We start from the raw sequence: 23,342 nt of genomic DNA, 5'->3' as shown, positions 1-23,342 counted from the left end.
TGAACCCAAATTTTTTTTAGAACAAGGTCAAATTCTAAGAGTCCTAAAAAATTATCAAACATGATGTGAAGAAAAAGCTGAGAAGTGCTTCCTAGAAGCTCTCTCAAACACTACCTAGTATATGGAGAATCGAACGTCCCTTAATAAAGATAATACTAATACTAATGAAGAGAAATTAACTGAAGCTTGTAAGTTGTAAACATCCAGAAAAAGGAAAGAAAAAGAATAGCTAAGAAATTAAAAAAGATGTGCTGCTTATCAGGTACAAAGCTAGCTAGGCAGCATGTCAATGTGAGACATGACAACCAAAGGCGTACATCATGGATCGCACCTGTGAATCCTTTAGGTAGAAATATATAAGAGTAGATCTACGGATGCCGAAATAAATTCTTTTTGTCGTTTTACTTGCATTGATTCTATAAATAACGCTAAAACAAGACGATGCTTCAATGCAACGTCCTGGTCCAGATAAATTTAATAAACCTACGCCATGAACTCCCCGGTTCACATTTGAATGGATAAGGGATAAATTCTAAACAAGGAAAAAAGACAAGTGATTACCAACACACAAGAAAGTTTTCATATTTAGGTTACGAATAGCTGGTAGCTTACCTTGAGGACTATGAGATTGCTAGCCTCACGTCTCAACATTTTCATCTCCACCACCATTTATTATCATTCTAGAGTTCCACATCAGGAATATTTTCACAGTCACAGACATGCAAAGGGCCCTGAAAACCTAGAGGAAAACATGGAAACAAGAAAATCATGTGTTTCAACAGAATGTTAGTACAAGCAGAAGTACAAAGTTGGATACTATTGCATAAATCATAGACTGGTTAGTGTAAGTTGTAACAGAGCTCAGCAGCGCAAAAAACATGGCTTATTTTGTAGTTTAAAACTCAATTCTCACAGGTCGGGCCAGATGTCACTCTCTCTTGTTACAGAATCATTCATTAACAGCTCTTTTCAAACTCCGACAATGTGCAAGCCAAAGCTCAATACTCCACCAGATACAAGCCTTATTTCTCGCTGAACCTTTATGATGCATAGAAAAGGCTTGATTAGATTCCTACAGGCTACAACCGTGTATTAACAGTATAAAATGTGCCAACTAAGTTCAAAGGTTTAGAAAGATAATTGAACATGCAACCAACTGTAAAATCAATTCTAATGCCGAAGAAACTTAAGGCTGGAATATTATGCAGAATTGCATATGATTAAAGGCAACTTTTAAGTCTTTGCCATTGATTATTTTTAAGAGTTCCAGAAACCCATCATGGATCATCTAAGATCCAACCAATGGTAGAGGATTTTATAATTGAGGAGAGAGGAGGAGACACCTAGATATGTTTTTTCAAACCTCCATAAATCCTTTGTTCTTTACACTTGCATTTACTTTTATTTTCGCAACCATTTACTTGTTTATTTTGCTTGTTTGATAAGTCAAACGACCGTAATAATATTGTGTAAACTCAAAAACTTAGCAAAAACTATTTTCAAAAAAAAGCTAAAAAAGTCGTAGAACCTAAATCACCCCCTTTTAGCTTATAACACCACAATTAGCCTACATCAAAACTTGTAGCTAATAACACCGCGATTAGCTTACATTAAAACTGTGGTCACACAAATAAAGATTGTGATTAATCCAAACAGGCTAGTTAAATTTGAAGGAGATGAAATCAATACTTTGTAACTTAATACAGTGCTTAATGATACTACTTAATACTAAAGCTGGTTGGTCTATGGTTGTAGCCTTTAGAGCCATCTTACAAGCACCAAAACCGGCGTTAAATGCTTTTGATACCTTCAGAATGTATTTATGAGATTAGTATATTCAATTTGGAGTTCAGCATCCGCAGTATCAATTTCCATAAGCAGGTCCGCATATAGAATATTAAGAACTTGGTGAATTTTTTGTGCATCTTCAATTAACAAGTCACCAGCATGAAACTCGCGAAGATGACCATCCATCTCAGTCCAGCTACATCCTGGTGTTTTAGTAACACCCTTCTGTTTCATCAAAAATCTCATCCTGGCAGAATCGTCCCACCTCTTCATATCAGCATATATTTTCGATGAGATTAAATAATTACCAGAGTTTGACGGCTCTATCTCTAAAAGAAGCTGCATGACCTTCTCCCCAATATCAACGTTTTTGACCTTCTGGCATGCACCAAGTAATGCACCTAATAAAATCTCGTCTCGTTTCTGTGGCATTTTCTGTATAAAGTCCCAGGCCTCATAAACCCGTCCAGCACGAGATAGAAGGTCAACTATGCATGAGTAATGCTCAACTTTTGGAGTCAGACCAAATTTTGAGCTCATAAAATCAAATAATCGGTACCCTTCATCCACCATCTTAGAATGAACGCAAGCAGAAAGTACCCCCACAAATGTGATGTCATCTGGAACAGTTTTTCCCTCTTCCAACATGCGATGAAATAGCGAGAGGGCATCTTTCGCTCTTCCATGAAAAGCATGCGCAGAGATCATAGCATTCCAAGAGACCTCGTTTTTCTTGGGCATGCTTTCAAAAACTCGAGATGCATTGTCCAAATTCCCGCATTTTGCATACATGTCAACTAAAGCTGTGGCAACATAAATGCTACGCTGATATCCATTCTTTGACGCATATTCATCGACCTGTTTTCCAATTTCCAAAGCACCAATAGAAGCACAAGCAGTGAGAACGGCAATTAGAGTGATTTCATTAGGTTCTATTCCTGTCTCCTTCATCACAGTAAATAACAAAAGAGTGGCATCCGACAATCCATTTTGAGCATATCTGTTTTAAACCACAAGTAAAAAAGGAAAAGGAAAAGGAACAAAAAGACCATCAAGCTCGCAGCAATAGAGAAATGCTCATACGATAACAAAAACAAAAGGAAATAAGTTTGTAGACCGACCCAGTAAGCATCGCATTCCAAATGACCACTTCTTTCCTTTTTATGGAATCAAAAATCCTTCTGGCTGAACCCAAATCCCCACACTTCCCGTAGAAGTTAACTAAAGCAGACCCAATGAAGGAGTTGAGTTCCATTCTCCTACCCATAACGTATTCCTCAATCCACCTTCCCAAACTCAAGTTCCCCAAGTCTCCACAGGCCCCAAGAACACTCACTATAGTCATCTCATCAGGCTCGAATCCTCCCTTCCTCATTTCCTCAAACATCTCCATTGCCTCCGCAGCAAATCCTAACCTGGAGTACCCGGAGATAATGGAATTCCATGACACCAAATCCCTTTCTTCCATTTCATCAAACACAATCCGAGCGTAGCTCAGCTCACTACACCGCGAGTACATGGTGATCAAAGAATGAGCGACGTGGAAATCTGAAACCAGCCCACTTTTCACAACCTCGCAGTGGGCTGCTCGGCCCATTTTCAAGGCAAAAAGATTGCCACAAGAGATGAGCACAAATGGATACGTGAAATTGTCAGGCTTTATGCCGGAACATCTCATCCTGTCAAAAAATTCCAAGGCAAGATCGAATTTTTGCCACGTTGTGGTGAGGCCCCTGATCATGATGTTGAAAGCATACGAGTTGGGGACTGGGATTCGAGGAAAGAAAAGGGTTGAGTAGTCGAAATGTTTGAGGTCGATGATTTTAGACAGTAAAAAATTGGGCATGGGCATAGGAATGGAGTTAACAAGCACTTGGGAGTGTATTTGCTCCACTAATCTGATAGTTTTGCAGTTTTTAAGGAGGAATAAGAGTTGATGGATGAGACTTCTTCTGGCTGTACCAGGAAGAGAAAGAGAATGGCGGGTGGGACATATCATCCACGCTCTAGGGGCTGTCTTGTATGGGGATAATTCTTTTTTCAAGAATGAATCCCAATACTTTCATTCTAGCACTACTAATACTATACCGGAACTGGCTTCAACGAGATTCAAACATAATTTGGAATCTAAATGAATCCAACTGTTCATCTGCTTGCTATCCGTGACTTGGTTGGTTAAAAAAATTCGTTTAAGTTCGTTGGATATGCTTATTGAATCAAGTGCGGGCTTGATTTCAAGATGCAAAATTTTATCGACCTAAAGTAAAGCTTAAAGATATTCGGATTCAAACTCGTAATTGTACTGCAATTTATTTAATAATGAATTTCATACCTGTTTTATATTTATTTATTTTTACTATAAAAGTATGAATGGTGGACAAAATTTTTTATTATGAATTTATAACTTTGCCTCCAAATTGTGTAGGAATCAAAAAATATTTATGGGCAATTATGGAAAAATGAGATAAAAAACAAGGGCTGGAAGGGATTAAAAATTTAGTCAAACATTAAGATGTGATTTATTGCATAGTAATGAATATAGATTTAAATTTTTATTTATATCGAATTATTACCTCAAAATTAATTATTGATAAACTATGTATACTATATAATATAAAATTTCACACACAATATTTGGCTAATATTTTTATAATGTAAAATATTTTACTTTTGGAAGGTGAAAAAAATCCAAATATTTATTGACTATTAAATGACACAAACCGGATTTCTAACTATTACACACCATAAAAAAAATTGAGCAGCAATATTGTTAAAATTTAAATATAAATTATTTTTATTTAAATTAATAATGAGATTAATTAAGAGTTTTTTTTAATTAATTTGTTCATTAGCCTATTTTATTTTAATTTTTCCATTTTTAAATTTGTTTATTAGCTTATACCTTTCACTTTACTTCTTTTCTACTATTAATTGTGTCAAATTGTCAAAAAATTTGTTATATATAAATTGCATATGTTATTATATGAATTTTTTTCACTTCATCCATATATATTTTCAATATTTCAATATAAAAGTTTGTAATAATATTCGATCGAGGAATAAATTATTGTAACCGAAAATTATATTAAAAAGTCTTGCAAAATAAATAAATATTTATGGTAAAAATTATATAGCATTTTGAAGAATTCTGATAAAATATTTTAAATAAATATGAAAAAATTCAAAAATCCAATTTTGTTTCAAATAGTATATTAATAAAAAAATCTTGCAAAAATAAATTTTATAACTTTCACTTTACTTCTTTTCTACTATTAATTGTGTCAAATTGTCAAAAAATTTGTTATATATAAATTGCATATGTTATTATATGAATTTTTTTCACTTCATCCATATATATTTTCAATATTTCAATATAAAAGTTTGTAATAATATTCGATCGAGGAATAAATTATTGTAACCGAAAATTATATTAAAAAGTCTTGCAAAATAAATAAATATTTATGGTAAAAATTATATAGCATTTTGAAGAATTCTGATAAAATATTTTAAATAAATATGAAAAAATTCAAAAATCCAATTTTGTTTCAAATAGTATATTAATAAAAAAATCTTGCAAAATTAATAAATGATTATAGTAAAAATTATATAGTATTTTCAAAAAATTTATTTTACTATAAAAATATGAATGTAGGAGTAAGTTTTTTCATTGTCTATATACATATTTACATTTTTTTTCTATATAAATTAGATAATAATGAGTAAAGTGGAAGTTATAGGCTAATGAACAAATTTAAAATATGAAAAAAAAATTTAAAAGAAAATAGGCTAATGAAAAAATTAATTAAAAAACACTTAATTAATCTTAATATTAATTTAAATAAAAATAATTTATATTTAATTTTTAACAATATTGCTGCTCAAATTTTTTATGGTCTGTAACAGTTAGACTAAAATATTTTAAATAAATAAAAAAAATTCAAAAATCCAAATTTGTTTCAAATAGTATATTAATAAAAAGTCTTGCAAAATAAATAAATGATTATAGTAAAAATTATACAGTATTTTCAAAAAAATTATTTTACTATAAAAGTATGATTGTATGAGTAAAGTTTTTTTTATTGTATATATAAATGTTTACCCTTTTGTTCTATATAAATAAGAGAATAATGAGGGTTATAAAAGTAAAATGACAAAAAAAAAAGACAAAGATGGAAAAATACACAAAATAATTAGGTGTACTAATTTCTCACATATAATTTCCATTTAAATGAAGTCTATTTAATTCTATAATTTTTACTTTACTCTCTTTCTACTATTAATTGTGTCAAATTGTCAAAAAATTGTTATACATACATTTCATATGTTATTATATAAATTCGAGCAGCAATGCTGTTAAAAATTAAATATAAATTATTTTTATTTAAATTAATAATGAGATTAACTAAGAGTTTTTTTAAATTAATTTGTTCATTAGCCTATTTTCTTTTAATTTTTTTTTCATATTTTAAATTTATTCATTAGCATATAACTTCCTCTTTACTCTCTTTCTATTATTAATTGTGTCAAATTGTCACAAATTTGTTATAAATAAATTTCATATGTTATTATATGATTTTTTTTCATTTTATCTATGTATTTTCAATATTTTAATATAAAATTAATAATATTCGATCAAAAAATAGATTATTTTAACCGACAAATTATATTAAAAAGTCTTGCAAAATAAATAAATATTTATGGTAAAAATTATATTTACAAATTCTGATAAAATATTTTAAATAAATAGAAAAAAATCAAAAATCTAAATTTGTTTCAAATAGTATATTAATAAAAAATCTTGCAAAATAAATAAATGATTATAGTAAAAATTATATAGTATTTTCAAAAAATTTATTTATTTTACTATAAAAGTATGAATGTAAGAGTATAGTTTTTTCATTGTCTATATATATGTTTACCCTTTTGCTCTATATAAATTAGATAAATCATGTGACAAGAAAAAGAGACAAAGATGGAAAAATACACAAAACAATTAGGTGTAATAATTTTCTCATATATAACCTCCATTTAAATGAAGTCTATTTAATTCTATAATTTTTACTTTACTCTATTTCTGCTATTAATTGGGTCAAATTGTCAAAAAATTGTTAAAATATATTTCATATGTTATTATATGTTTTTTTTTTTCATTTCATCCATGTATTTTCAATATTCCAATATAAAATTTTGTAATAATATTCGATCAAATAATAGATTATTGTACAAAAAAATTATCTACCGAAAAAAGTATGAATGTGGGGGTAAAATTTTTCATTGTATATATATTTGTTTACCCTTTTGTTCTATATAAATGAGGGTTTAGTTCAACCTACCTTATGGGTATTATCCTAATATGATATCTAACAACATATGATTTGTCATGTCAACCCTATAATATTAATTATGCATATGTGTTGAAATGTGGATCCATGAATGAATGATTCGGGTATTTTCCATATAATAGGATATCATTAACCATGAATGAGATAATAATTAGGGTTATATAAGTAAAATTTTTACAAAAAAAAAAAAGAGACAAAGATGGAAAAATACACAAAACAATTACGTGTAATGATTTCTCATAACTTTCATTTAAATTGAATCTATATATTTAATTCTATAACTTCTACTTTATTCCCTTCCTACTATTGATTGTGTCAAATTGTCACAACATTTGTTATACATAAAATTTCATATGTTATTATATGATTTTTTTTAAAATTTCATCCATGTATTTTCATTATTTCAACATAAAATTTTGTAATAATATTCTATCAAGAAATAGATTATTATAATTGACAACTTATATAAAAAATCTTATAAAATAAATAAATACTTATGGTAAAAATTATATAGTATTTTGACAAATTCTCATAAAATATTTAAAATTAAATAGGAAAAAAGTTAAAAAAATCCAATATTTGTTTCAAATAATATATTAATAAAAAATATTGCAAAATAAATAAATGATTATAGTAAAAATTATATAGTATTTTCAAAAAAATTCAAAATATTTAAAGTAAATAGACAGAAATTAAAAAAAAAATCAAGATTTATTTCAATAATTTACATATATCAAAGTATTATTTGGTAAATAAGCGAATTTTACTCAAAATGTTTACTAAATATTATTTAATGATAATTAATAGTTTTATTTTCTACCATTTAAATTCTTTTACGCCGAGTAAATAAATATTTTTTTTATATTTTCTTCTAATATATCCACATATACTATATGCAAGTGATATGAGAATAAGAAATTGATCGGTATATTTGAATATAATGACATAATAATTAATATATTGTATTGAAATTAATTACTATTAAAATAAAAAATTTGTAGTGACGTAAATTAACATGCCATTAAGTTCCAAAAATATTAAAAATAAATGTTTATACAATAAAAATAAATGTAAAAATTTAAATTAATCATCAATATAAATAGTTCGAAGATAATTATTAAAAAGTAAAGTTTAAAATGTAATCTACATTTATAGAAAGAAACTGAAGTTCCAAAAATATAAGATATGTAGCTACTATTGGAAAAACAATACATCTCAAACAAATAAAATAAATAAATGATTTGATTGTTGCTTAGTTTATTTCATTTATAAATATGATTAAATTTAAAGTCATTTTAAATTTATATTATATTTAATATAAACTATTCCATGAGTTAGTTTGATGAAATTGATATCTTGCCTGATCTAACTCATAACAAATATGACTTTTTATGCCATTTTTTTTTTCAATCTACATAAGGATTAGATCGACTCATCTTACGAATAAATCTAATAGGAGACCTACACAAAATTTAAAAAGTCGAAATAAAAAACTAAAGTAATAAATAATGATAATAAAACTTAGTAGATTTAATATTTTTTTATTAATTTATTACCTTATCATGAAAGTCTTTTATTTCTTTTACATACAAGAACAACAACAACAATAATAATAATAATAGTGAGTTTAGTGATATTTGATATTATGTCATTACTTTTTTATCAAAAGTTCTTGTAGAAAAAAAAAGAACATTGTTTGTTATCATAGATTCATATATAGAGTCAATGTTTTAGAGTATCTTTTTTCACTTTTTTTTATACTTTCATCTATACATCATTTTGTGCACAAGATGTTAAATATTTTTCTAAAATATCTAATTTTTTGGCTTATGATATATTCATGTTCCTAAATTATACATAGACTAAAGTCAATAGTTTTTTTTTTAATTATTAAACAGTGAAATAGATGAATATTAAAAATACATAACATGTTTTACAATATATATATATATATATATATATATATATATATATATATATAATACATGTCACTATATATTTCAATAATAGTATCAAATTTAACACTATATATTTCAATATTGGTATCAAATTTAACTTAATCATATAACTAACTGATTTGTCACTATATATTTCAATATTAGTATCAAATTTAACTCAATCATATAACTAACTGATTATAAAATAAATGATCTTACTTTGCACGTGCTTTTTACTAATTTGATATTTGAAAGTTGGATGTAATATTTTAAGATGTTCAATAATATATTGATTATATGTTTTGTTATGTAACAAAACCCAAAAAAAAAATAAAAATCAACTTTATTTTTAAAAATAAAAAAGTTATGAAATTACAAACAAGGGCTAGGAAAGCTAATTGTGATGGCGGGAGTATCCCATTTGATGTATATACAAATTGCAATAACACGATGGTTCTAATAACCCCTTTTCCACTTTCTTTTTCACTGTAACATAAATTTAATTATTTTCCGCTAAATGACTACCTAAAATGTTCATATTATTTGACATTAAGGAATGAATCTATCTTTTTCCTAAATATATATATTCACATTGAACAAGAAACCTATAAGAGAAACTTGACGGGCTATGGAGTGGAAAACATTTGGTCTAATAAAATATACTACGACTGCCAAAACAAGTCGAAGTCGTCACTGTACAACGAAGTATCCTTGATCTCCAGATTAGCTACATGCCAATTTACGAACCGAGATTGGATGCATTTACACAAAACAAGCGCAATGGGAAAGACCCACCATTCGCTTTCATCCCTGTTCCAACAAAGGAAGATCAATAGTCAAAAGAAATACACTACTAATGATGTTTGAAAATCTGGAGATTTGGCTCTCACATGTTCCATGGTTGAAATGGAAGTCTTTCACTTGATTTTGTACGATAGTGTACATAGAAACAAATTAATGCAACTCCCTGGAGACAAACCATATATTAATTAGTCTTTTCCAGAATAAGGCCAAGCCTCAATGTTCAACTGAAGTTATACAACACCACGATATATTAGACCACATTGTTCGATAATGGATAAAGCAACTTACAACATTTATCAAAGATGTGATGTTCCACAATGCGTATGCACGCGCAAGACCTGATGATCGCCGTGGTCCATGACAGAATAAAGCATTAATTCCGGTAGGGAGCGGAAGCAAGATCCCTAATGGTAAAATAAACAAGACAAAAAAGACGTCTGCGAGCGAAAATGAATACAGCTGGAGCAGAGTCAGCAGCACCAAACTAAAATCTCCTAGAAGAAGGATAGAAATGACCAAACCAACAAGATCCTGCACCACAAGATATAAAGTGTTTATGGGGAAAATGACATTAAATAAATGCATTAGATAGTCACCAGTCAGGTTGCATATTTCGGGTTCAGGTGGTTTGTGTCAGATGCACAAACTTCAGTTACTACAATTCACTACTTGAGAGTTGGGACACACACTGTCCATAAGATACCTATTCAGGTTTTCGAAGTTGGTTCAAAGCCAGAGTCGAACCCAATTTGTTATCATCTTAATCATATAAAACTCAACCCAGACACACTTCCACACACAATGCACAGGAGACAAAATAATAGATACCTGGTGGCCAACTGGTTTAGTATTTTGAATCAAAAAAGAAAGAAGAAAAAATATATCTCTTCTTTCCTCAAGCAACTTCAAGCTTCTAATATCTAAAATCCCGCCACATATCTTCCACCTTGGATCACCTTCAGTGCTCATCTGAGTTTGACCTGAATACGCCCCATTCTTTGAATAGATACTGATGGAACTGCATGACAATGAGACAACAGGAAAGTTGGTTTGATAAAAGAAGAGAGAATTGGATGTACTTCTTTCAAGTTCTATTTCGTTAACTACAGTAGGTGGTCAATAAATCTATAAAATCATCCAAAACCATCTTCGTGTGTATGAACTCGAGAAAAAATGGTGACTGAATGGATGAAAAATGGTTACTGAAATGGACTCAACATCAGCAAAACATTATCAAAATCTAACAAAAATAATTTTAAGCGAGAGTGTCAAATTTTGTTCATGACCACACACAAAAGGAAGCCTTCTTAATGATACAATATTTGTGTAAGTCCATCATCACATCTTACCGTGAATGCTGTTGGTTTCCCAGTCCATCATCACATCTTAATGATACAATCTTTGAGTCTTCTTCAATAGCATAAACTAAAAGCCCATAATGACAATAGCCATCAGTTGTTGATTGAAACCAGGCAAGATCAACATGCACCCCATAGTTTCTTAATGCAGGATTTGCAAATAATTCCAACCATCTAAGGATTGGACGAAACTCTGATCTCAGAAAACCCCTGTGTACCAAACGCAATTGCGCATTTAAACCAGTCACAAAGCGATACCACACGGTAGGCGGCACAGACTGACAGAAAAGGTACAAATCAGTAGAAATTTTACATTTTGTAGAAGAGTGCAAGATAAATGGCTTTTTTGAAGTATATGCTTCTTCCATGCATGTATGGACCTTAATTCCATGGCATTATATGACACACCTGACTCATGAGATTGGAGATGATGTTGTCATTCTGAAGTGAAAAAGGAGTCATGTAACTTCCATCACCTCCAAAGAGTAGAGACATCGGATATCTTTGTTGGAGACTAGGAGGAAGATCACTTCTCCTTTCATCACCACCAAGGAAAAAGTCAATATATGCTAGCAATAAATCTGGAGTTGCAGCCACCTACAGTTGCAAACATGAAGAATTACTGAACAGAATCAGGTCATAGCGACATCTTTCTAATGTTAACATGAAACTCATCCATTGGCATGGAGCTTCCCTGTACATGTTCAAATTTCACATGATTTTCACCTTATGTCGCTCTCTCCGAAAAAAAATTCAACCACCACACTGATGATGTAAAGCAAATCATCTATCTTCCTTAAATTGGTTAGAGTGCATGTGCAACAGTTCTGGTAAAATAATACAATTATAACTTGTATCCACAAAACATAAAAAAAAAAAAAAAAAAACCTTCACAAAAAATCAAGAATTGGATGGCTATTGTTGGTCATTACATGGATCAAAGATTCTTTAAACGCTCCATTGGGAAAAAAAATCTTGGAGCAGGTGAAATGGTAGCATCACACATATAAAGAAGGATTAATACTACTCGGGAGCATGATAAAGGAATGCTCAAATCTAAAGGATATCTATTTCAGAGCATGAAAAATGCATGCATGATTCAAACAAATAAGGATCCTTAAGAAAATAACCTTGAGGCCTTCATACAGTGCGCGTGAACGACAAGAACGTAAGCAAGCATGATCATATTCAGAACGCACAAATTCTCGCAGTCGCTGTAACTTCATTCTCCGTCGCCATTGTTGCCACGACCATGCAAGAGGATATGCAAGAATACAGAGAATATTATGTATTGACCCTTCCCACCATTGATAAGCAGCTAGAGCATTCATCTCATCCACAAATGTTATAAATGCACCCTCATATCTACCATTTCAATAAGAAAAAGTTTAGATAATTAATTAAGTGTAAAAAACCGATCATAAAAGCTAATGCTCGGTGATAACAAGTAATCAATGCATATCAATGATGAATCTCCAGAACAATAAGCTGGCAACGAAAAATGCGAAAAATAACTTACACTATTCCTTTAACTTGTTCAGGAGGTGTATGAGGAAGATGCCAAGGTTCACTGAATGTGTTTGGACCCGAAAAATACAATCTGTGCACGTGACTCTGGGACTCCTCAACTCTGTTATTTTCCAAAACCTGATTGGGAAACAAAAAGTCAAAGTTCCAATTCCTTATTACCATAAAAATTCTAGGCTTGCTATAAAATTGCAATCTATAGTTCCTCCATAATCTTATAACTAATAAATTTAGCAAAACTAAATGTGCTAGGTTCTCCAGAAAATACTTCATTTAGCGACTCTAGGAAAGGGACTGAGTTATCTGTTTGAGAACCCGGCTTTGCAGGAATAGTGCCTGGTGACTCATCAACCACAATGAACTTTGTCCGTGCAACACTGAGCACCAACGCAAGCAAAATGAGTAGGCTCAATAGCAGCAGACCAAACAACCAGGGTCCTCCAAATTTATAGATCAACTGTTCAAGAGCTGTATAACAGTGAGGCATGTGATATCTCCCAGAAACACATTTGTAAGGGCAAGGTGTTTTGGTAGCACCACCTGCTTGGGGCAAACAGTAACCTCAGTTAAAAATAAGCTTTGCATTACATGTAAAATGAAGGCGAACCAACGCGACTGTAACTTATGTCTATGACAAAACACGCTTAATAATTCATCTGAATCCCATTGATACCAGCGTAACTCAGAAGTTTTCTTGTTTTCACGAAATATACACTTTTATGAAAATGAAAGTTGCACCAATATTTCAAGAAAAATAAACTTCCCACAGAAAACAGTATATTATACCTCGGACAGGAATATAAACACCACGATTAGGAAGCTGACTCCCTGGACACGAAAAACAAAGGGATTTATCTGATCCAGTAATGTTTTTATAAGTGCCAGTTGGACACTCCTGCATAATTAAGAGAAACATTATCAGAGAGCTTCTCTTCTATCACATTTCACCATATAGTTTCTGGAATGTCGAAAACTCCTATGTTTCATCAGATAAATGGGATAACAAACATCGTATTTATCAAGTGAAATCTAGAAAAAGAAGTTGGCGGTTTCCAGTTTATCACAACAAATAAAAAATATAATCACAACAGGTTAGTGAATGAATGCAGGCAACAAAATTTCTTCAAGCTGAACATTCAATAATACTACAGTAATCTATTAAATTATCAAAATGTTGTAGTTTAGCTTTTGAGTTTAAACATATCAAATCCCAATTTGGTAATTACGAATAACTCTTTTAACAAAGCTTAGAAGTTTTGGAAGAAGAAGGAAATGTTTAGAAACTGCTTCCAAGCAAATAATAATGAGCTACCTCGCAGAAAGTTCCATAGAGCCCCCTTGGGCAAGCTTTTCCGCTGAGAGTTCCATTTTCACCTGGAAGACTTTGGTTGCCACCTAATCCGCCCCTGTGGTACAAACAGAGAATTTAGTATAACTGACAAAATGCAATTTACTCAACAGTAGTAGATAGAAAAATCACGAATATCCATTCATGTCAACAGAACTACACACACCCAAAACATTCCAACCACAGATGCCATTTAAATGACTAGTTATGAATGCCTGAAGGTGAAATATTATGAAAAGCTCACAATAAGACTTCCAACTATAGTGATTGTCCATAACTTGTGCATAAGATGTTCAGAAGCATTAATAAGTCAGCTGGCCCAAAGCCTTGCAAATTGATGGCCGGATAAATTTACATAACCAGCTAGTCAGGAACAAATAAAAGCTACTGTTGGACAGCTTCTTCAACAAGAAACCATATAAGCAGTTGCTTACTCTGGTTTTTCTTATTTCTGGGGTGGGACCTATTGCCTTCCAACCTTCATTTTCTAGAAAACCAAGATAGTTACAGTTGGTGTGTTAGTTGTGTCTCACATCGGTCGGGTAAATATCCTGGAAGTTCAATATATATTCAAAGACAATCATCTCCCTCGAGCTAGTTTTGAGTTGAGTTAGGTCCAAGTTTAATTTCTTAACATAGTATCAGAGCTCAGCTTTCACCGTTATGTGTTGGACTGCCCATAGTTGAGTCACCAGTCCTATAGTTTGGTCATCCGTTAACATCTCAACACTCCAGTCGTTTCATTCTTGGGCGTAAGCGGGGTGTGTTGGTGTGATGGACTTGCCCATAATTGGGTCACTCATAGTTGGGCCACCGGTTATTCTCATAGTTGGGTCAGTCGTTAATCTCTCCACGCTCCAGTCGTTTTATTCCTGGACGTGAGAGGTTGTATCCCACATCGGTTGGGTAAATATCCTGAGAGTTTAATAAATAGGCAAAGACACTCCTCCCCTCGAGCTAAATTTTGGGGTTGAGTTAAGTCCAAGCCTAATTTCTTAAAAGTTACTTCACACTCGAAATTATCAGTTATTATTACATGTACTTGAATGTGGACCTCGCCCATCATTAACCGGAATTCTGCAGCTATGAAACTTGAAGTATAAAGAAATGAAATAAAGGTTTCCAATAGAGCTTTCAAAATTTTATTTGAAACATGGAAATAGTTGCCAAAGAAAGTTTTAAGCAATTTGATTTGTTTCCCATCTCAAATTTATATTCGTGGCTTACTTTCATAGTCCAATTATTATTTCAAAATGAATTGATCCTGATATGATCAGTTTCAAGAAATGATAAGGGCAAAAAAAATTTATTTTCTTTAATGCTCCTGGTAAAACTGGATAAACTAAAAGTGATTAGACCCTGGGAAGGTGAAAAAAAATATCAAGAAAAGCGATTTGTAAAATCTGAAATTGGCAGAGTAAAAGATAAGAGATGAATGAAACAATAGTACACTGCATTTGAGATTGTAAAAAACCACAAAAAATAAAAAGCAAAGTACAACAAATTTGTTATTTTACAATTCATTTCAATGATTTTAAGTACTTGATGCAAAGAAAAGTTTGTCTACATTTGACACAGGGAAGCATTCCCGTACAAGATTAAAGAAAACAATTTCACTAACATAGAGCTCATGAGAGGTGGCTCAAATTACAGTTCGATACTTCAATAAATAAATTAGGCCAAATGGCATTTACTTCATCAAGTTAGCCCCACAAACTCCTTTTTTTTTGTTCTAATTGAGTACCCAGAGCCTTGCCATATAAACTAACTTAACAGACATGCCATGTGCAGGATATGATTGCAATTTTTCTCGTATAAATCCTTCGACAGCAAGGCCACACACATTTTGTTCTTTATACACATAACTAGCACTACCACATGATAAAGCGTAGGGATAAATCAGCATCTGTAGGTTAAGTATCTGCACTAACCTTGTATGAATGCTTCCATTCACTTCAGCCAATGGCCAATATAATTCTTCTGCGGGGAAGTCTGACCAGTGAAAATGAATCCTACCACCACCACCACCTCCACCACCAAGTAGGCTGCCATGACCTCCAAGACTTGACAAACTTCCAGATTCACTCAGGGCCAGAGAATGCAAAAACATCAAGATAGTTCCACCAGATCCACCCCCAGGCCCTATATTTGCAGCATTACTGAATGCATTCTCCTGTTGGAGGTTCTCTCCGGGGCTGTCGCCATCAGCTGTAACAGAACCTTCGACGAACAAACTCATCAAAGGATGCTCCAGCGAACCCATCACTGCAAGGACGAGGGGGAAATGAAGATCAAAACAAGAAAAGCAAATCATTAGATTTTTAAGAATGGAGAGAAATAAATTCGGCAATAAATATATGTTGCATAATATCCTTCTCTCTCTCTATGCTTGGAAAGTTATTCTGAGATGACAATGTGGGTTCATGTCTTCAAAAATTGCTTGCTCAATCAATACAGGTAAATGGTCCAAAAACCATTGTTTTCAGAAGCGCAAAATGCACCAAGGCTCTGGCCTTGGCGCAAGGTGAGATGCACGCTTTATTGGAGTGCAACTGCCAAAATAATAGTATGCCAGAAATTGAATCTAAATATCGATGAAAATTTTATGACATATAATACAAAGTGTACTTTGCAAATTACTAAAGAATAAAGAAACATAATTCATCAGATATAAGTCAGAAATTAATGTTCAATATCTCCCGGCCCATTTCGTCGCTGATTTCCACATCAAATGCACACCTAAAAGTGGCCCTTGAGACTTTGAAACATACCAAGACTGAGGCTTTTGGTTAATGAGCAGGCTTCATTAAAGGATTGCACCTTACCTTGTGACTAGGCCCAAAGGCAGAGGCCTCAATGAAACCTTGAGCCTAGGCACATGCTTTACGTACTTCTAATAACTATGCCCAAAATATATGATAAGAGAGCTTAAGAAAGAACAGAACTATAAATTTATCCAGATGCCAAATTCAAAATGTCAATACTTGAAAGCTCTCATAATGATTCCCACTCTAGAACCCACCACAACAATAGTGTCAACTTAATTCTTGGACATAGGAAATTTTAATTTTTAAATAAAAAAGGATACCAAGTGAATCTAGATCAGCTACAACAATTAAAAAAGAGAAGGAAGTAGAAAACATAACAAATCAGCTGAAACTTGAGCTCACCCAAAATGCCAGCACCAGCAGAGACAGCCAAGCTGTCATTTCCACTTCCACTGCCCAATTCACAGGGTAAATTTACGTCTCCATATGATATGCCGCCCTCAATGCAGCTGTCATTGTAACAGCCCTTTCCACCTCTACCCCCATGTCCACCACCACTGCCAAGACCATTGCTCAATAAACTTCCTCGGCCAACACCGCCAAGACAACCTGCATAAATAGTAGATACTGAATTGTCAAACACACGAAATGTGATTCAATTACATGGATACCACTCTGTCTTAATTAGAGAATGATTCACTAGTTCAAGAAAAAGGTAATAGAAAAGTTTTCCCATTCATCGATGATTCTTAAGATGGTGAAGTTGGGAAAGATGTCATGCAGAAAGATATCAAGTGATGCAGCGTGAAGGAAATACATGATCATACCCATTCCAGATGAGCTTATGATTCCAGAAGAGTGGACATAGATGGTTTTTGCTCTATGAAAATGAACGATAGAACCTTCGACAAGACCTTTAACGACGATATCCTCCACTCGACAAATCTACATAAGAAACAGCAGTTAATATTTAACGAACATACCCAGAGAGAGAAATAACAAACAGTTATATCATTTTGAATCACACTGAAATGAAAACATGCAAGTCACATTATTTCTACACTGCAAAATCCGCACCTGTAGAGTGAAGGACAAAGAAGAATTTACATTACAATCTTCAGGTGGTTGAACCAGTTCAGCTGGACAATCTTGTGATTCACAATACAGCCTAGGCATTCTGACAAGTAGCGAAAATCAATAAAGAGTGAGAAAGGATATCACATTTCTCGTGCTATTTAAACGGAGACTCAAAACTATAGCTTACATGTATTCATTAGAGACACTTTTTTTTAAAGGACCACGGAGAATAGACCCAGGCCCTGTCTTCATTATGGCATGAGAAAGAAGGCACAGAACAGCCCCATTAGTTATATACACATAAATAAAAAAATCGATGTCTCCACTACCTAAAACTGTTGAAAACACAATCTACCATACAACATTACTTGGTTAAAGACAATCGTGTCCAGGAGCACAGGCACATAAAAACAAGTACCTACATTAGCAAGTTTTGCTTGGTTGAATATAAAACACACTGTTAAAAATCTTCATATGCAATCATAAATAGTAACAAGTCTGAATATTTAAAATGTCATTTTACACCACCCAACGAAGGCTCTCAACGTTTATTTTCTTTTGAATGGAAGTGGTGGGTGAAAAAGTCATGTATAATTCTAAATACAGCAAAAAATATCCACCAATACATTAAAACATTAAAGAACAACGTAGTTGAGTGGCTGAGGCACATAGCTACCACAGGGGTACCAATTACACCAACAAGAGCAAGACGGAAATCATAAATGCCAAAAAAGTCGACACAATAATATAGATATTTCTATTTCTGCTGACTTTCCCAGTAGAAAACTAACTCAAGTGAAAAAAAATTATTATTATAGTAACATAAAATTTGTGATGCAATAGTAATGGCAATGGCAGAACATCAAACATTTGGAAGCTCGCGGCTGTGGTGTTCAAAATGGTAGCACATTGAGCCAAATTCAAAAGGTTAAGAAGCATTTTCTTGGAATGGAAGTAGTAAGGTCTACGAAAGCAATTATGGCGTCCCAGCAAAAGAATATGCTGAACCTTCTGAAAGAAACTGGGATGAGTGTACGCAAACCCTCAGACACTACAATAGAGACGAATGGGAAATTAGAGGAAATTAAGCTTGGCGTCCCGGTTGATAAAAGAAGGTATCGAAGACTAACTGGAAAATTGATCTCCTTGTCTCCCACTCTTACCATATGAGGAACACTTAGAAGCAGTGTATCGAATTCTTAGATATCTGAAGGGTGTAACCAAGCAAAGGATGGTTCTTTGAGAAGAGCGAGAAAAGAGAGAAGTATATACAAATTTGGACTAGGTAAGTTCAATTACTGACAGAAGATCAGCATCAGGATATTGCACTTTTTTATGGGGGAATCTAGTAACTTGGAGAAGCAAAGAAAAAACAGCGTAGTTACTCAAAATAGTGCAGAGGCTGAATTCAGATCTATGGCTCAAGGTGTTTACGAGGTTCGTTTAGCTAAAAAGAGTTATGGATGATTTGAAAGAACATTAAAACTTTCAAAGAAGTTATACTATGACAAAAGGTTTCTATCAGCTCTGTTCGTTATCTCGTTCTACGTAAAATAACCATGCATATTGAAATCGACGAGCAATTTTTAAAAGAAGCTCGAGGAAGGAGTGATTTGCATCCATTTGTTCCAAGCACATTACAAGTTGCAGACGTCTCAACTAAGGGGCTCTCAAGACAAATCTTTGCAGACCAAGTCAGCAAGTTGGGCATGATCGATATTTTCACACCAACTCGAGGGGAGCGTCGATAAGTTTGGTTTATTTTAAATAAAAAACGAGATAAAATTTTGTAGTGTAGTGCACGCTCAGCATTTTCGTTATTTGACATACAGACGATATTTTTCCTTTTCAAGGATAACAAAGAATAACAAAATAAAACAGATCTAATTGGATTCAAGGATACTTCAGTAATTTATCATGCAAAATGTAAGATTTGAGTGTAGTGCACGCTTAGCATTTTCGTTATCTAATATTTGCTTTCGGAAATTCATCAGATGACTCAATGGGACATACGAAGAATCCATCGTCCCTTAACAAAGAGAATACTTAAGATTAGATGAACAAAAACTAACTGAAGCCCAAAAAATCCAGACAGAGTAAAAAAAATAACAAATAAGAAATAAAAGATGTGCTGCTTTCAGATACAAATCTAGAACGACAAAGCTAGGCAGCTTGTTAGGGTGACTGCGTTAGTGAGAAATGACAATCAAAGGCATACACAATTCCATGGCCCAACCTCAGAATAAGCCTATTGGTTGGAAATATGTAAGAGATGTAAAAACCCAAAAAAAATATTTTTATTGTCTTACTTACATTGATTCGATAAAATAATGATAAAAAAAGTCGCTGAGCTTCAATGCAATCTCCTGGTCCAGATAAATTTAATAAACCTTGCCCATGAACTCCCAAGTTTGCATTTGAATGGATAAGGGATGAATTCTAAACAAAGAAAATAAACAAGTAATTACCAAAACACGAGAAAGTTTTCAAATTCCGTAACAAGTAGCTGGTAGTTTACCTTTAGGACCATGAGATTACTAGCCTCAAGCAATGAGGTCTCAACATTTTCATCTCCACCAGCATCTATTATCATTCTAGAGTTCCACATGAGAAACATTTTGACAGACACGCGGAGGGCCCCAAAAACCTAGGGGAAAAAAATGGAAACAAGAAAAATCACATGTTTAACCATGACGTTGTTACAGGCATAAGAAGAAAGTTGAAAACTATTACGTAAACCATAGATTGGTGAGTGTAACAGTCGTCAGCAAAACAAACAAAAAAGACCATTTTGTAGTGTACAAGTCAATTTTCACAGGCCAGATGTCACTCACTCTTATGAAGGAATCACTCATTAATAGCTGTTCTGCCAACATTTCAAACCCCGACATTGAATAATGTGCAAGCCCAAAGCTCAATACAGCTCCAGAAACAAGCCTGATTTGTCCTTGAACCTTCATAATCCATGAAAAAGGTTTGATTAGATCCCTACAACCGTTTATTGTAAGTGTAAAAGGTGCCAACTACAATCGAAGATGTAAACCAAAAAAAAAAAAAAGTCTTCTCTTAACAATCTGAAGTACACTAACCTGAACACGACTCCAGAGCAAGGGAATAGCAGCCTTTGCCTGATCTTTTATGATAATATTTGTCAAAAATGGTTGAGGAAAATCCATAAGAAGCGTGTCTGTATACGTTGATTTGTGATGATTACTGACAGTAAGGCTGAGGGGAACAGTATCATAAAATGTGCCTGCGGCGCCAGCATTTTCAGGGCAGCCATGACTACTTCCGCCTGCATGGAAAGCTCAAAACTGTCACATTGAAAGACATTTTAACTGCCTCAATGACTACGGTGCATGAATTTTCAGAACCCCGATACGGAATCAACCAGTAATGCATGACCAAGCGGGTTATGTGAGCTAAAGAGAGGCAACAAACATAAATTACAAAATAGCAACTACATACTACCAAGATGATCAACGAGCAGAGAAGGATTGGGGGAATCGATCTTAATCTGTCAGTTAATTTACTGGATATTCCAATTAAATTCTTTCTATCAACCTTCAACTACATTGACAGCTTTGGCAAAATCAAATAACCTGAAGTGACAATTTAACATTTATTGTAACTCATTTCATAACCCCTAGCTTTTTTGTTTTGTATCACCAAGTGATGACAAGGTTTCAGCTATAAAAAACTTATATCATTCTAGGACACAGTTAGAACACAGAAAATGTAGAATGTCTACCCTGGATTGTAACAACAACCATGTCTAACCAACCCATACAATATGAGGTTTCAACAACCGTAAACATAAAAAGCACGCCGTGCATATGAATGATCATCAGACAATGGTAAGCACGAGGTCCTTTGGGCCACTATACGTTCCCCCCCAGCCCCTTTTCCAAACAACGTGAAATAGCTGTTAGAAAGGCAGAGTACTAAATCTGCAAATCTTGGATTGCCCATCGCAAAAACCTCGCCTAGCTCTTTCACTACACTAATTATAGAAAGCATTTTTTCATGATACAAAAATTACAGCGAAAGGTAGTAAAGGCGGTAGAAGAAGAAGAGGAAACAAGAATTAATTAGCTAGCATGGCTAAAAAGAACAAGGAATGTTGAAATAATACCATGTACAGTTATGAGTGGTTCATTGCGCCTGTTAAAAACATCAACAGACACCCTACCACCGCCACCTCCAGCAAAACCACTGCCACCACAGGCACTTATTCTACCAATTCCAATCCTGCACTTTTACAAGAAATTAGCCACGATATTAATTTCAACATTTTTATAAGAAAAGACAGACGTACATTTGATATGCCTTGATGTAGATACTTCCTCCAGAGCCACCTCCACCCCTGTTGTCCACATCTCCTCCATCAGCCAAAACACTGCCATTGATCTCCAAGAAAGTAGCCACAACAATGGCCACTCTCCCACCTCCACCGCCCCCATAGTCAACTTCCCTGCTGGTGGTCCCACCCCTACTCCCATAACTCATTGGTTTCACAAAGCTCGACCAAGAATAAGCATCGCCACCCCAAACGTCTTCCGCAAGCTGCTTGCTCGTACAGGCGGCACCTCTGCCTCCATGCCCTCCTCCCGCTCCATCCGTTCCCTTTGGAGTGCCGCTTGTTTGAGGCGGCGGCGTACCTGCCAAACCCGTGGTGTTCACACAAGACCCATTCCCAAAACTCGCATTGCCTGCGATTAAATCAAAGGCCCCACATAGTATGGCTGAATTTTCTCCCAGAGTGAAGTTCCCTGTGACGTTTATCGCGAGCTCGCAGCCCAACAAGGACGAACAAGAGACGGAAACATTAGGCGCAATCACGAGATTACCCGTCCCTCCTATGTACACATGATTAATCTTGCTCAAATTCAAATCGGATACTATCTGGCAGGTGGTGTCCAGAGTACCAACACCCCCGAGATCAGACTGACACGACAGCGACGGAGGAGAAGGAGGCGCCGGCGGATTATAGTCTGAATCATGAGAAGATGAATGGAAGATTAATGTAGAAAGTAGCAAAGCAGACAGCAGCCTAGAAATGGAAGCCATGGACTGTACGTAGTGAAAATGGTCATGACCGTACCCAACGGAGCTGCTGCATCTCGCCAAAGCCAAAGCCAAAAAAAACAAAAAACAAAAAACAAAGAGGCAAAAGAAAAATTATTAGCAAATGAAAAAATGGGAGGAAAATGCAAGAGAGAAGAAGCTAGCAATTGACTAAAAACACATTATATAGTGGGACCTACACATGAACATGCATGCATGCCACGTACGTCCTACTTTCCAATTTTTTTTTTTAACTATTAAAATATATATATGTTTTTCAATGAATGAATGAGGGGAGATAGACTTGGGAACTTGGAAGAAACACG

The 23,342-nt window shown here is 33.6% G+C and overlaps 2 protein-coding genes across 7 annotated transcripts; both read right to left on the bottom strand.

Annotated features, from left to right (window-relative positions):
• Positions 1-126: 126 nt before the first annotated feature.
• Positions 127-3,931, bottom strand: LOC140860195 (pentatricopeptide repeat-containing protein At2g34400-like). Of its 4 annotated transcripts, none has more exons than XR_012143619.1 (4): positions 2,910-3,931; positions 1,808-2,788; positions 613-1,038; positions 127-532 (listed from the first exon to the last, which is right to left on the bottom strand). XR_012143619.1 is itself a non-coding variant. In XM_073263054.1 (3 exons), exons 1-2 carry the CDS (start codon positions 3,785-3,787, stop codon positions 1,810-1,812), a joined length of 1,857 nt encoding a protein of 618 aa, XP_073119155.1. In that variant the 5' UTR covers positions 3,788-3,931; the 3' UTR covers positions 127-1,038; positions 1,808-1,809. The 4 variants fall into 4 exon arrangements, 1 of the variants encoding a protein (XP_073119155.1); XR_012143620.1 differs by having other exon boundaries at positions 127-331; XR_012143621.1 differs by having other exon boundaries at positions 127-739; positions 914-1,038.
• A 5,590-nt stretch (positions 3,932-9,521) lies between these two features.
• Positions 9,522-23,110, bottom strand: LOC140863242 (uncharacterized). 3 transcript variants are annotated; one of them, XM_073266528.1, is made up of 22 exons: positions 22,268-23,110; positions 22,085-22,200; positions 21,039-21,244; positions 20,784-20,903; positions 20,468-20,596; positions 20,263-20,388; positions 18,137-18,195; positions 17,950-18,049; positions 17,700-17,817; positions 17,275-17,481; positions 16,036-16,369; positions 14,069-14,162; positions 13,543-13,651; positions 13,025-13,296; positions 12,749-12,876; positions 12,360-12,594; positions 11,638-11,826; positions 11,221-11,507; positions 10,700-10,889; positions 10,160-10,402; positions 9,958-10,034; positions 9,522-9,877 (listed from the first exon to the last, which is right to left on the bottom strand). In XM_073266528.1, the coding sequence occupies exons 1-22, from the start codon at positions 23,017-23,019 to the stop codon at positions 9,730-9,732; spliced, it is 4,239 nt and encodes a 1,412-aa protein (XP_073122629.1). In that variant the 5' UTR covers positions 23,020-23,110; the 3' UTR covers positions 9,522-9,729. The 3 variants fall into 3 exon arrangements, 2 of the variants coding, with proteins under 2 accessions (XP_073122629.1, XP_073122630.1); XR_012143865.1 differs by having other exon boundaries at positions 9,816-9,877; positions 10,160-10,275; XM_073266529.1 differs by lacking the exons at positions 9,522-9,877; positions 9,958-10,034; positions 10,160-10,402; positions 10,700-10,889 and having other exon boundaries at positions 11,259-11,439.
• Positions 23,111-23,342: the final 232 nt, after the last annotated feature.

This window comes from Henckelia pumila, chromosome 4 (genome assembly GCF_033568475.1).
Source record: "Henckelia pumila isolate YLH828 chromosome 4, ASM3356847v2, whole genome shotgun sequence".
NCBI lineage: Eukaryota > Viridiplantae > Streptophyta > Magnoliopsida > Lamiales > Gesneriaceae > Henckelia > Henckelia pumila.
This window is presented reverse-complemented; position numbering and strand designations above follow the sequence as displayed.

Coding starts and splice junctions, on each gene's coding strand:
- LOC140863242 (XM_073266528.1), bottom strand. CDS start 23,019: ATGGCTTCCATTTCTAGGCTGCTGTCTGCTTTGCTACTTTCTACATTA. Junction 10,890..11,220: donor GGAAACCAACAGCATTCACG/GTAAGATGTGAT, acceptor ATTGTCATGCAG/TTCCATCAGTATCTATTCAA. Junction 10,035..10,159: donor TCACATCTTTGATAAATGTT/GTAAGTTGCTTT, acceptor GTTTGTCTCCAG/GGAGTTGCATTAATTTGTTT.
- LOC140860195 (XM_073263054.1), bottom strand. CDS start 3,787: ATGATATGTCCCACCCGCCATTCTCTTTCTCTTCCTGGTACAGCCAGA. Junction 2,789..2,909: donor TGGAATGCGATGCTTACTGG/GTCGGTCTACAA, acceptor GGTTTAAAACAG/ATATGCTCAAAATGGATTGT.